Source organism: Phyllostomus hastatus, unplaced genomic scaffold (genome assembly GCF_019186645.2).
Source record: "Phyllostomus hastatus isolate PE091 unplaced genomic scaffold, TTU_PhHast_1.1 phas_scaffold_46, whole genome shotgun sequence".
Taxonomy (NCBI): domain Eukaryota; kingdom Metazoa; phylum Chordata; class Mammalia; order Chiroptera; family Phyllostomidae; genus Phyllostomus; species Phyllostomus hastatus.
The window spans coordinates 43951663-43964085 of record NW_025334032.1 but is presented as its reverse complement, the minus strand read 5'-3'; the positions used below and the strand labels follow the sequence as shown (position 1 = coordinate 43964085).

General features: G+C 63.0%; 2 protein-coding genes across 9 annotated transcripts in view; one reads left to right on the top strand and one right to left on the bottom strand.

Annotated features, from left to right (window-relative positions):
* The window catches only part of ANGPT2 (angiopoietin 2), a 43354-nt gene extending 38746 nt beyond the window's left edge, over nt 1-4608 (bottom strand). The window contains exon 1 of one of the 2 annotated variants that reach the window (XM_045821359.1): nt 3846-4608. In XM_045821359.1, the coding sequence (XP_045677315.1) occupies nt 3846-4136 (291 nt within the window). In that variant the 5' untranslated portion in view covers nt 4137-4608. Of the gene's footprint in view, nt 1-3292; nt 3459-3845 lie in introns of those variants that run through there. The other variant, XM_045821360.1, reaches the window with a different exon arrangement.
* MCPH1 (microcephalin 1) overlaps nt 1-12423 on the top strand; it is a 128467-nt gene that overhangs the window by 92354 nt on the left and 23690 nt on the right. The window lies entirely within an intron of this gene.

Below are 12423 nucleotides of genomic sequence, written 5' to 3'. Positions count from 1 at the left end.
TCTCACTGTCTGTGTTCTTCAGGTCGGGGAAGGATGCAGGGAAGATACTCGTGTGTGTATCTTCATATGTTATACATGTATACACGGCTCCGTTTGTCTTTTATCTTTAGTGAAAACGGTTCGGTCGTCAGGTCAGGGTAGAGGTGTGTAGCAGGCGTGTGTAACTAGGGACTCGTGAGAGACAACGGTGTGTCTGCTGAGCCGCCACCGTCGTGAGTCAGCCGCCACCCTGCACACCCGGGGCGGGGGGGGCGGGCGGACCAGACCCGTGGTGCACGGCGCGGCCCCTGCCATCCGCTCAGGGAGCCCACAAGCCACTCGGGCCCCGAGGTTCGCTCCCGCCCTGCCGAGGCAGCCCTGCCCTCACGGCCGCTGTTTCTTATGGTGACAGGCTCCATCACAGCGAGTCTCGTGTGTGTGTGTCTGTGTGTGTGTCTCACACACACGTCTTCAATCTGCATTCTCCTTTACCTCTCTGTCTTCTAAATTTTGCTTTTTCCCTAATTACAATCTCCCCCCTCCGACCTCCTCTCAGGTCATCTGTGAGCCAAAAAAAGATTCTGATCATGTCACAGTGTCACCGTGTAGACGAAGAAGGAAACTCACGCGCTGTGACACTGAACTGGTCCCAGTGAAGAGCCAGTGTGAATCTCTGCACGCACAGCCTAAGGAAGGGACCGACGACCGGGGCAGGGGGATTATCTCCCACTTTCCGCTGTTTGTAAGGGACCATGTTGGTTAAAATCAACCCATTTCCACGTTTCAGCATGGAGACCATGCGGAATGTTCGCACAGACACTGACACCGTCCTTCCTGGGGGGGGTGTTCCGAGCGCAGGGGGGCGTCTGCCCCAGCCTCTCCCGCTGGCAGCAGCTCTGACTTGGGGGCCGGACTGCCTTGCCCACCCCGGGTCGACTGAGGGGAGCAGTTCTCATGCCCTGTGGCAAGGCCTCGGGTCTTACTTTTTAAAGGAAGGAAAGGACCTCAGTTCAGGTTTGCAGTTTCCAGCCAGCACTTTTTGTCATTAAAAAACAAAAACAAAAAAACCCGCAGCGAGATGACCGAGGAAGTGTCTACCTCAAGTTCACAGGCAGCGGCAGTACTTTTCAAAACAGTCTGTGTCCGAGCACAATGGGCCTGGCAGTTGTTTACACACGCGAGGTGTTCGTCAGTGTGAAAGAGCTGTTTGTTTCCGCTCCCGCTTCCTCTGACGCGGGGGAAAAACATGCGGCCCCCCCGCAAGCCGTGCTCCGCCGCGTCGAGTGTCAGAGTCTCTGCGAAGCGCGTTCAGGATCGGGGGCAGAGGCTCGGAGCCGCGGCGGCTTCGCGGGGCCGTGGCGCCCGGGGCTCTCGTGGGTCGCCGCAGTGTCTGCTGCCAGCCCGCCCCTCCCTCAGGCACCAGGCCGCCCCTCCCCTCGCCCGGCCCGTGAAGGGGAGGACAGAGCGGCACCTCCGATGCAGTGCACAACGGCTTTCCCAGCCCGGGTCCCAGGGCCACAGCAGCCCCCCACGAGACGAGACGAAACCCTCCTCCTCTGCCCTGACACTGACCTCGCCAGAAACCGGGGCTTCCTCTCCGTCCTGACACGGTTTCTGGAAAGCTGGGAGTGCGCTCGCTCTCCCCTCTCCCCCTCTGCCCCGCTCCTCTCCTCCCCTCCCCCACCCCCTCATTTTCAGTATTGGTCAGAGGGAGGAAATAGGGAAACACAAATACATAAATAAACATCTCTAAAGGAAAGGAAGCATGGGAAACGAAAACCACAGAGGGGTGTTTTTTCTTTCTGCGACGGCCCGGCCGTAGGTGTGCGAGTGGGCGGCCGGCCCTTTCATCCCGGCTTATCTGCCCTGCCCGAGGTGCTGTGCCCTCCCGAGTGAGATGAGCACCGTCTGTTGTCACAGGTGGCAAAGCACAGAGGACGAAAACAAGCCGAGAGCCAGCGCGCAATCGCCCTAAGTGGGGTCCTGTTTGCTCTTCTGCGTCTGTTCCCGAACCAGAAGCCCATAAACCGAGTGAAAATACCAGCTCTCAGGTGCACGGCACCCAGATGGGCCGGGGAGCAGGTGCTGAGCCGAGGAAAAGATGAACATGAAGTCATCCTCGGGGATACTCAGCTGGGTAGCTGATGCAGGAATTCAGAAATAAGCCCTGTGCCACTGTTCAAATATTTACTGACTCGGCCTGGGAAGGAGAAAAGTGTGGGTCACGTAATGTAGATTTCCTCGTCCTTTTCCTTCTTCAAACAGAGTCTCACAGATCCCGGAGAAGGGGCAGTTTATCTAAGAAAGAAATATGAGCCCTGCCCCTGGCATTTCAGGTAGACCTCACGGGGCCTCGCTAAGCAAATACAATTTAGCGGTCTGGCATTTGGCAAAACATGCTTTTGTGTTTCCAGGCTGTTTATCTTCAGAGATGAGGTAGCAGCCCCTCAGACTGACTGGGGTGTTGACTCGAATGGAGGGTGTTTCTCCCTCCCTGCCCGCGGCCACCGGCCCTGCGCCGGCGCGGTCAGGCGGGGTGAGCAGCGGCCCGGGAGGCGGGTCCGTCTCCCAACACTCGCACCTGCCTGGTGCGCGCTGCCTGCAGGTTTAACGTTGCTGCTCCGCGCGCCGCCGCGGAGTGCCGGAAGATTTAAGACAGCGGGGAGCCTCCCGCAGGGTCACCCAGAGCTGGGGCAGAGCTGGGGGAGAGGTCGCTAACGAGTTTTGTAGGACAGGGCGGGCCTGCCTGGCAGGTTTTTGTGTCTTCTGGTCTTTGATCTGGAGCGACCCCTCTGGTCCCCGCGAACGCCACGCTGAGAGCGCTCATTCATCCGGGCCCGGGCTCCGCTAATAACCCAGTCCTTTCCTCTCGGAGGCCGCGGCGTTAATGAGAAACGCAGATTAGGAGCGGAGACCTATTCTGAGGCTCAGATAAGGCGCCCTCACCAACGGCTCCCCGCGGCGGGGAAGGCTGCTGGTAATCCGCTCCTCCGGGGCACAGCGGTGAGCGAGGCGGCCCGACCGCGACCGCTCCTCCAAGTCCCCGTCCCCGGCGGCTCCGCACAGTCACCTCCTGCTGCCCGGGAGCGGCGCGGCCCAGCGCGGGAGTCAGAGCCCCCAGGGACCCTGCTTCAGGGCAGGCCCCGCCCGCCACAGGGGGCTCCGCGGCGGACCCGAGAGCCTGACCGCCCATCCCCGCACCGGTGCGGCGCCCCGGCCCTGCGCCCCGGCCCACGTGGGCCCCTGCAGAGCCAGCGCTGGCCCCGGAGGGGCCGCGGAGCCGAACTCCGCCCAGACACTCGGGGAAACTCACCCCTTCAGGAACGCCAGCCCCGTGGGGGGGAGCCCTGGGGTTCTGCGAAACTTGAGCCCTGCTTTATTTAATTTCCTCTGTGCACCGAGAGCCGCGGTCCGTTTCAGTAAATAAATTCAGGAAATCGGTAAAGCCCTTCCCTCCGTCGTTGTGTATCCGTAATTAACATGATTGTCCCCTTTTTCCTGGCCCCGGGCAGCTGCTCTCCGCCCCCCGCCAGCCCGGGCTGCAGCCGGTCCCAGGTCCCCGGCAGCAGTGGCTCTCGTGGGCGCGCGGAGCCCAGCCGCCGGGACACAACAGCCCGCCCGTCCCCTCTGCCCGGCCCTGGGAGGTTCCCCACCGGGGGCGGTTCCCCACCGGGGGCTCGCTCTCCGTCCGCTCCGGCCCTTCCACGCGGCGCCTCTCCCGTCCCGCCGCGCCAGCTTCCCGCCCCCATTCACCGCGAGGCGTCCACGACCTCCCGCCCCTGCCGTCGCCCCCTCCGGGCGTGGGAACGGGGCCGCGGCAGCGGCGGCACCGGGAGCGCGCCGGGCGGACCGGCGCGCCCTCCTACCTTCAGGAGCCACTGGGTGTTGTTCTCCAGGACGCTCTCCAGCGCCTGCAGCCTCTGCACCGAGTCGTCGTCGTAGTCGAGCGGCGCGTCCCGCTGCACGGCGTTGGACACGTAGGGGCTGGCGGCCGGGCGGCAGTTGTCCGACTCGGGCAGCAGGAAGGTGTAGCTGCAGGCGCCGTGCTGGACCTGGTACTGCCGCCGCCCGACGCCGTCCATGCTCCTCCGAAAGTTGCTGTGCGCGGCCGCCAGGGCCAGGTCCCAGCCCAGCGCAAAGAAAACCACCCGCCACATTCTTTCCTCGTCTGGGGGACGGACGGGCCGGCGCTCAGCAGGCTCCCGGGCGCATGGGAGCCGGTCCCGGGCGGCGCTCCCAGGCAGGCGCGGGGGGCTCGGCTGCCGGCTCAGTCAGGGTCCGCGTGCGGGAGCCCGGTCCCCGCGTCCGCCGGCGGCGGCAGGCTTTCCCGTGCTGGTCCTGCCGCGAGCGCCGGTCCTGCCGCTCGAGCTGTCAGACCTCCAGGGCAGTGGGACCCGCTCGCCGGGCCAGGTCGGGCTGGGCTGCGCTCGCCTGCAGGTCCCTGCGGACGCTGCTTTGTTCCTCCGCCCCCCGAGGCTGCCTGCCGGGGTCCGAATCGATCCCTCGCCGCCCCTTATATGATAAGTTGATCAGGGCAGCCAGACATGTGCGGCCAGCTGCTCCGCCCTCCTGGCTCGGCCGTTATCTTCCTGTGGGGGGTCGGCAGCCAGGCAACAGGAAAAACCCCGGCCCCGCGCGAGCCTCCAGCCCTCGGGGGGGGGGGGAGGCGGCTCCCAGGCCCCCCCCCACCTCGAAGGCACACCCCCGGGCTGGGTGTTTCCTCGAGAGCCCCGGGCGCTGCCCTCCACGCAGCCGCCCGGGGCTGAGCAATAACTTGAAAGCACAGTGACGGTTCCTGTTTTTTCCTTGAGGAATAGAAATGCTGCAAGTATGTCAGGACTGCGGTTTATTTTCGTTGCTGCACACAGAGAGGAAGGAGCCTTGCTCCCGTGAACTCTGCCTTGGCGGGGGGGGGGGGTGGGCGGGGGGGCGCTCAGGGTGCTCCTGGGTCTCTGGACTGTCAGCTCCGGAGACGAGGTTTTCGTGTTCACAGAGTTTGACGGGAAAATCGAGACTCACGAAGCCACGTTAGGCAGGTCGGCGGCCGAGCTGCGACACCCGATCTCTGCGACAGAAGGCCCCCTCCGCACTCCCGCAGTCGGGCGAGCCTGAAGCGGACGGATGAAGGCTGCGTGGACGCGCAGCGGGTGGGGCGTCTTCGGGGTTGAATGCTGGGGTGTCGAGAGAGGAGCAGAAGCTCCACCGGGCCAGGGCTTGCTCCCGTCCTCTCGTTTTGTGGCGTGTTCTCCGGGGTCAGTTACACCCACCCGTCCAACTTGAACTCAGACACCTCCCCTCCCGGTTTTGATTGACTAAGTGCCGGTGTCCTGGTCTGTAAAAGTCCGGAGCCGTCCACTGGCCGGGCTCCTCTGCTTCGGCTCTGCGGCTCGGCCCGTGCCCCGGTCGCTGCCTCGGCAAGCAGACCTCAGACCCTGAGAGCCGGGCAGTCTGCTGGCCGCCCGGCCGGAGCGCGCCTCGGACAGGCGTGCCCCGTGGCGTCTCAGCGCGCGGGCAAGCTCCTCCCCCGCAGCGGTCGCCATCGGCGGGACCGGTGTCCGTCTGTGCCATGCGAGGTCAGCAGCCTCCGGGTGTGCTGTGTGACAGGGGGCCACGTCCTGAACCCGCCACCCTCGGGGGTGGGGGGCGGTCCTGCGCGGTGGGCACGCAGACCCAGACCCCGAGCGGGAGCGCACCGCCGGTCGGAGCAGACCCCTCGGGGAAGTGGGTCCCGGCGGCAGCCTGTGCGCAGGCCAGGCCCCGCCCTGAGCCCCTCTGCCGTCCTTCTGCATCCGAGGTGGTGCACCTCTGAGAGGTCCAGGCGACCTGCTTTCCGGACAACACCGGGCAGCCCGCCCGGCGCAGGGCAGCCCAGTCTCGTGGTCCCCCCCCACTCCCGAACTCCACCCCTGTGCTCTGCAGGCACTAACTGCTGACCCTGCAGTGCCCTCGGCGTGACAGGAGTGTCTGTCTGTCCTCCTCACTTGTCTCCCCATCCCGGAGGGGCCCACTTCGCTGTCTCCCCCCCCCGATGGACCGACCACCCCTGGATTTCGTGCCCCCCCCTTACTTCCTCTGTCGACGCTAGCGCATGACATAAGCTGCCAACCCTGGCTGGTGTGGCTCAGTAGGTTGGCCAGCGTCTCGTGAACTTGAAAGGTTGCTGGTTCAAGTCCTGGTCGGGGCACCTGCCTGCGTTGCGGGCTTGGTTCCCGGCACATGCAGGGTTGGGGGGGCGGGGAGCGGGAGTGTAAGAGGCAGCCAATCGGTGCTTCTCTCCCTCTCTCTCGCCCTCCCTTCCCCTCGCTCTAAAAACAAATAAGTAAATGAACATTTTTAAGAGCCAAGCTGCAGCCCTGCTGTCCTCCACGCAGCCTCCGTGCCCACCGAGACCCTGCGTCCCAGCGTTGCCGTCGGTCTGACGCGAGCTCCTGAAGGTTCCGTGCGGGCTCGGCCTCTCACGCCGACGGGGGGGGGCGGGGAGGGGGGGCACCGAACGGCGGCTCGCCTCTTGGGTGAGCATGGAAACTGTGTAGTGAGTTCCGTTCCCTGGGGTGAGTTCCGGAGAGATGCAGTCTGACCTGTGAAATACCGCCTCTCCTTGAACCGGAAAGGGTCACAGCGGTGGCCTGTGCCGGTGGTTTTCTCCGCGCCGGGCATCGTGGGTGATTTCCTGGGGATCCCCCGAGCTCTCACGTGCACTCAGCACCGCGCTGCCGCCAGACCCGTCCCCGGACAGACCTCGAGATTCCAGCTCCCAATAAAGCAGCGCCTGCCGCTCTCGGCAAGAGGCCTGTGCCGGCTGGCGCCGTGCTCTGGAGGGTCCCAGAACGGGGTGGGGGGTACGGGGTGAGTCCCCCCGGGGGCTGGAGCAGTGCATGGTTCGCCCAGGCTGAGGACAGGGTGCCCGTCCGACGGCAGAGGGAGGCCCGCGGGTGTGGGGCCTGTCCGAGCCCTGCCCCCGGGGGTCTGACGCAGCGTGCGGCCCCTCTGAGCCTCGGGCCCCTGCCCGGGAGGCCGTGCCTGCCCTGCAGCGCCTTCCGGATCCAGGCGACCGGAAACAGTGGCTGTGACCTGGGAGCCTCGCTCTCCCGTCTCCACCGGGTTCTCTTGAGAATGAGGCTCGGTTCCTGCACCGCCAGGTCCCGCAGCCGCGGTCCCCTCCGACGGGGAGACGGAGCTCGGGCGCGCACTTCTCCTCCCAGTCTGTGTCCCACTGGGAAGAACCTGTTGCAGGGCGTCGGTGGTGCAGTCACCGTTTGAGAAGTCACTCCGCTGCCCCACGGGGACTTCCAGTGCCCCGGGTCCATGCCGGCCACTCGCAGGCCCTGGGGGTGGGGGTGGGGGTGAGCTGGGGCCCAGGGAAGGTGGCTCCTGGGCTGCCCCCAAGAAGGACAGTGGGCACCCTGTGCACGGCGCTGCCCCTGCCGCCCCCGCGGCTTCTGGGCCGAATGTGCCGTGAGCAGCTCTCCCTAGGTCCCTGCGTGGCGGTCATTAGTGGTGAGTCCAGTCCCGGGAAGCTCTGGGTGGGTGGGGCCAGCCGTCACCCCCGGGCCCTGCTCTAGCCCCTCCTGCTGCTGCAAGTTCTCCCGGGGGGCTCGCCCGCCCCCGGCTGCGGTGGCAGAGTGTCCCTGAGGGCCCCGAAAAGACCAGGCGTCCACCCTCCCCGAGAAAGGCTGTTTCCCGCTGGAACCTGGACAAAGGCCCTCGGCCTCGGCTCGCCCTGCGGAGCCCAAGGCCATCCTGGGCTCCCCGACCCGACCTGACCCGACCCTCCGGGCACGTGGGTCCGAGTAGGTGCAGACCCCTTTTACCTGGATCAGCAGCCTGACCGACCACCGTCGCCGGAGGCCGGTCCCTGGAGCAGCCGGGCAGCTCTCAGACACCTGCCAGCCGGAACAGCGTCTCAGGGAGTCGGCGACCCGCAGATGCCGCCGTCAAACCGGCGTCCAGCCCGGCGGCCAGACTACTTCAGGGCCCCCATGGCCGCGACTGCAGGAACCACGTGCCTGCCCTCCTCAGGTCCCCCTCCCCGCCTGCCGGCCTCAGGCGTGGGGCCCAGGGTGGGCCCGCACGGCCAGGGTGGCCTGGATTTTGGGAAGATGGTGCGTCGGCCAGGGAAGAGCTCTGAGCCCTGAAACGCCCGTCCGGAGAAGCGCAGCTGGGGCCGTGGCGTCGTCGTTGATGTGTGGCTCTTGGCCGACAGCCCTGCACGCTCAGAGCTCCGGGCGGGGGTGGGGGGGCAAGCAGGGGCCTCAGAGACACCTCGGTCCCCTCCCGCCCGCCCGGGCCGTTTCAGACTTGGCTCCGTGAGCCCCGTCGACACGCCCACGTGCGAGCTGGCGTGCAGAGTGAGGGAGAGCCGTCAGAAGGTCCCCTGGACGTGAAACCGTTAGAAAGTTACTTGTGCGGCCCCCGTCCCCCCAGAATTGTGTGCAGTAGCGAATGAGAGCGGAAGAAGGCAGCACAACTGGCCAGAAAGGAAAGAAAGAAAAAGCTCGGCCTTCCACAGGCAGGCTCCCGGCCCGCCCGGCACCTCCCTCACCGCCTTCTGCGCGGGTCTCCGGCTCCGCCGAGTGTCCAGAGGTGGGGAAGGGGGGGCGGGGGGGGCTGAGCCCGAGCACCCACCGGCAGGCTGGTCTGTGGGAGCTGGGGTGTCGCCGCTCTCCGGCTCCGGCGCTGCCGCTCGCGACCCTGGCAGCCTGGAGAGAGAATTCCCAGCCCTGGGATTTGGGAAAAGCACCAAAGGAAAAGCCCCTTACAGTTACCGTAAGGACAGAAAAAAGTGTCAGTGTTCACACACACACACACACACACACACACACACACAATGGCCGGCCCTGCTGCAGGTGCGGGGTGGAGGTTCGGGAGAGGATGGCCGCATGCGTGCGGGTCTGAGCCCGGCTCGGACCTCCCTGCTGGCGGACCTAAGGCAGCGGCTGCACCGGCTTTAACGAGGGAACAGGCAGCCTTCCTCGGGGAGGAGGAGGTCCCTCTCAGGCCGGCCGCCCCCTCTCTGCCGCACCAACACTCGTCCCCGGAGACAGAGTCCTTGTACTGACGGAGACTCCCTGGGTCGTCCCAAACCAGCCGGTCACCGGGGAGCCCGCCGCGAGCTGCTCCAGCGTCCTTGCCCCGTGGCATCCGGACGGGCAAAGGCCCCTCCGGGGCACCGGGGGTGCGACCAGACGGCGGTCTTCCTCATGGGCCCCGGAGGGCCCGGGAGATCCGGGCGGGTGTCAGGTGCACCTGCCGCGCCTCACCCGCCCGTCAGAGCTGCGCCCTCGGTTCTCTGGCGCGGCCCCGTGTCCCCCTTCCGCTGCCTCTGTGAGGGCCAGCCAGGGGAGGCCGCCGGCAGACTGGGCTGCACGGTTCAGCGTGGAAGCTGTTCCTGAAGGAATGGGGGGGTGCCTCGCGCAGCCGCCTGCTGTCCGTGTCGCAGTAGAGCACGTGCGGCCCTCGACCCCCGCCGTGCTGAGAGAGCACACCCGCGCCCACCCGGCCTGGGGCCCCGGCCCCATTCTGTCGGGACGGGGCCTGCCCGCCGGGGAGGGAGAGCACGCCCTGCGCCAGAGGCGTCCTCAGGCCGTTTCCTTTCCTGGGGAACAGCCACTCCCCGCGTTTCCAGGCGTGTTGTCGCTCGGAGCAGAGGGGGCGAGGGCAGGCGTTGGGGACACAGCCGGGGCCGCAGGGGCCTGGTCTGGGACGCTCATGTCTCCTTGCAGCTGCGAGGCGTCTGCGGGACGGGGAGGCACAGCTGGGGGGGGGCTGCACCGATGGAAGGGCCCCAGGTCGTGAGACGGGGAAGTCTGTGCTGCTCACGTGACTTCGCGGGGGCCGTGGGTCCGATCCGGCCAGGTCAGTTAACGAGGTGCCCAGTGTGCTCCCTCTGTCTGACCGATCCGAGTGTTCGCTGTGAAACTATGTCTGAGAGACTTTCAGGGGGGACGGATTTTTTTAAAGAAACTTTTGCAGCTTGTACTGCCAAAAGCCAGCATATGTCTGCTGAAGAACACTTCTTTTTTTAAAGCCACCCCGTATGTAGTACGCAACCTTATAGACTTGGGGGCGAAAAAGCTTTTTATTTACTAGAGACGGGAAATATCCAAGTAATTATTTTTTTTTAAGATTTCATCATGAATTCCATGAATTTTTCGGAATATTTTGGTTTATATAATCCTCCTGTTATAAAAAACAGTTACTTCAAATGCTGTTTGATTTTTAAATATTTTCATTCTCTGATATTTGTATGGAAGAGTTTATCATCTCATTTTTAAAAATGCCTGAAAGGTCAAGATACAGATCACAACTTTAAAGAGCCAGTGGGCGAACTCCGAAACAATAGATGAGTGTGTGAGCCCGATAATATTTCTGCCCATGATTCCGTGTCCTGTTTTCTGCCCACAGGGAAGAAGCGCTAAACATTTTCTTTTCGTGAACAGACGTCAGGGGTGACAGCCCTGCCCACGCGCGGTGTCAGGTCAACAGAATCTGTCCTTTGACAAACAGTGTCAGAGACTCGGAGCGGGGGAGTTGTTTATGAGTCATGAATTCACATGAAATGTTCCCAAATTCGTTTCATCGAGACTGCAGAGAACTCAGACTCTGTGGCTTGTGAAAAATGTGTCCAGTCTCTTGTCCTCACCATTCAACTGAAAACCCAATTTCTCCTGGAATGAATTTCTTTTCGAAAGTGGCTCAGTGCCACCTAAGATTAATCTTTGTTTAATCTGACTTTATAAAGCTTTTATCTTAATTTTTGAGAAACCTTTTAAAATAAGAGAGATAAAAATGTCCTGTGTGCTATTTACATGGAGATATATTATCTCTCTTGGTTATAGGTTAACGTAAATAAAATCACTTATGTCAGAGAATTAAAAAATAAATAAAAGCACAAGATCCCCTACGAGAATTCCCATTGGTCTGACTTGATATGAAAAAAAAAATCTCCCTATGGAAAATTAGGCTCGATTACGGAGTTAGATGTATAAAAAGTGCTTTTGAAGAATTATGGACAGTTTTTGAAGGGTGGTAGGAGAAGTAGGATAAGCAGTCACACATAAAAGGGAGGACTGCTCACCTGCACACGTGTAAAAGCACCCCCTGCCTTTCTCGTCCCGCCAGCCCCCGCGTGCGGCCGGCCGGCCCGCCACAGGGATGGCCGTCCGCCCTGCTGATCGGATAGGTGTGCGCTCCACTCTCTTCACCCCCCACCCCCCCCACACACACGCAGTCCCGTGCAGTTTCTCCGGTACTGGCTCCGTGAACGATGCACTGTTCTCCCGCCGGACAGTTCCTGTCGGGGCAAGGGTCTCAGTTCAGAGGAAGATCGATACGAGAGGCCAGAGGAAGTGACTTCTGCAGAGCAGGTGAAGAGAGGACGCCTGTGAGGGTGTTGAGGCGCCTCATTTTCGGCATGTTTCCCCCAGGGGAAAAAATAAAAATCGGTAGTGGCTTCCGAAAGCCCTAGGACTGGTAGAATAATTACGGGAGAAAAACCTGTTGGATGTGTTACCTGTAGGAGAATGCAAGTATCAGAGCCACAGGTAGTGCTCACCTGCTCCCTCTACTGGACTCAGAACAGATAACAGGCGAAAGTCAACGTGTTTATTCAGGTCAGCGACAGAAGGGAGCTGCGAGGTAGCACACAAATCACCAGCAACTGACATAACACTGGACATGCTCTCACCGTCGTTTCCATGCGGAAGAACCCACACCCTTCGCAGAAGTCGAACACCCATGCACACGCGTGTGTGTGTGTACATTTTTGTGCGTGCACACAGAGGAGAAGCGTCGCTCCGCCCTCCTTACCACGCACAGAGGCAGGAGGCTGTTCTGTGTCCCTGGCGCCCGGTCACCACGCCCGTGAGGGACGCAGCGGCGGGAAGAGCGGGGGCTGTGAGTCTGGAGACCCGGCCCTGCTCCTGCTCACCGCGCGATGACGTCCGGCTCCCTCGTGACCCCGCTGGACCGGCGGTGTGCGTGGCCTTGCAGTGGCACGCGACGGCGACTGCCCCCCCTCCCAGCAAGGTCGTTCTCGGGTTCTGTGGGTGAGCACTGGCGCCTTTGGCGAGGGCGGCCCAGTCCAGCCCACAGTGTCTACCGTGCTTGAAGACACAAAGTGACATTGGGTAGCACTAACGAGGGGCAGAGAAGTAAAGAAGGAGAATCTCACAGTAGGCGTGGAGAGAGAACTTGCAGGAACAGCCGCGCAGTGATTGGCATTCATACTTAGACGGCCGTGCTTGACGCAAGGGCAGACGAGTCTGTCTGGGAGGAGGCTCCCTGAGCCGAAGGAGGGGTCTCTCAAGACGCCTTCGGGGCGCGAGCGTGGGGGAGAGACCGAGGCGGGTAGGAGCGGCCGACCGACGGGCGGGGGGAGGAGGAGGAGGAGGAAGAGGGAGTTGGGGCAGAAGGTGTTTGAAGACGCCGTGGAGTGGAGCTCGA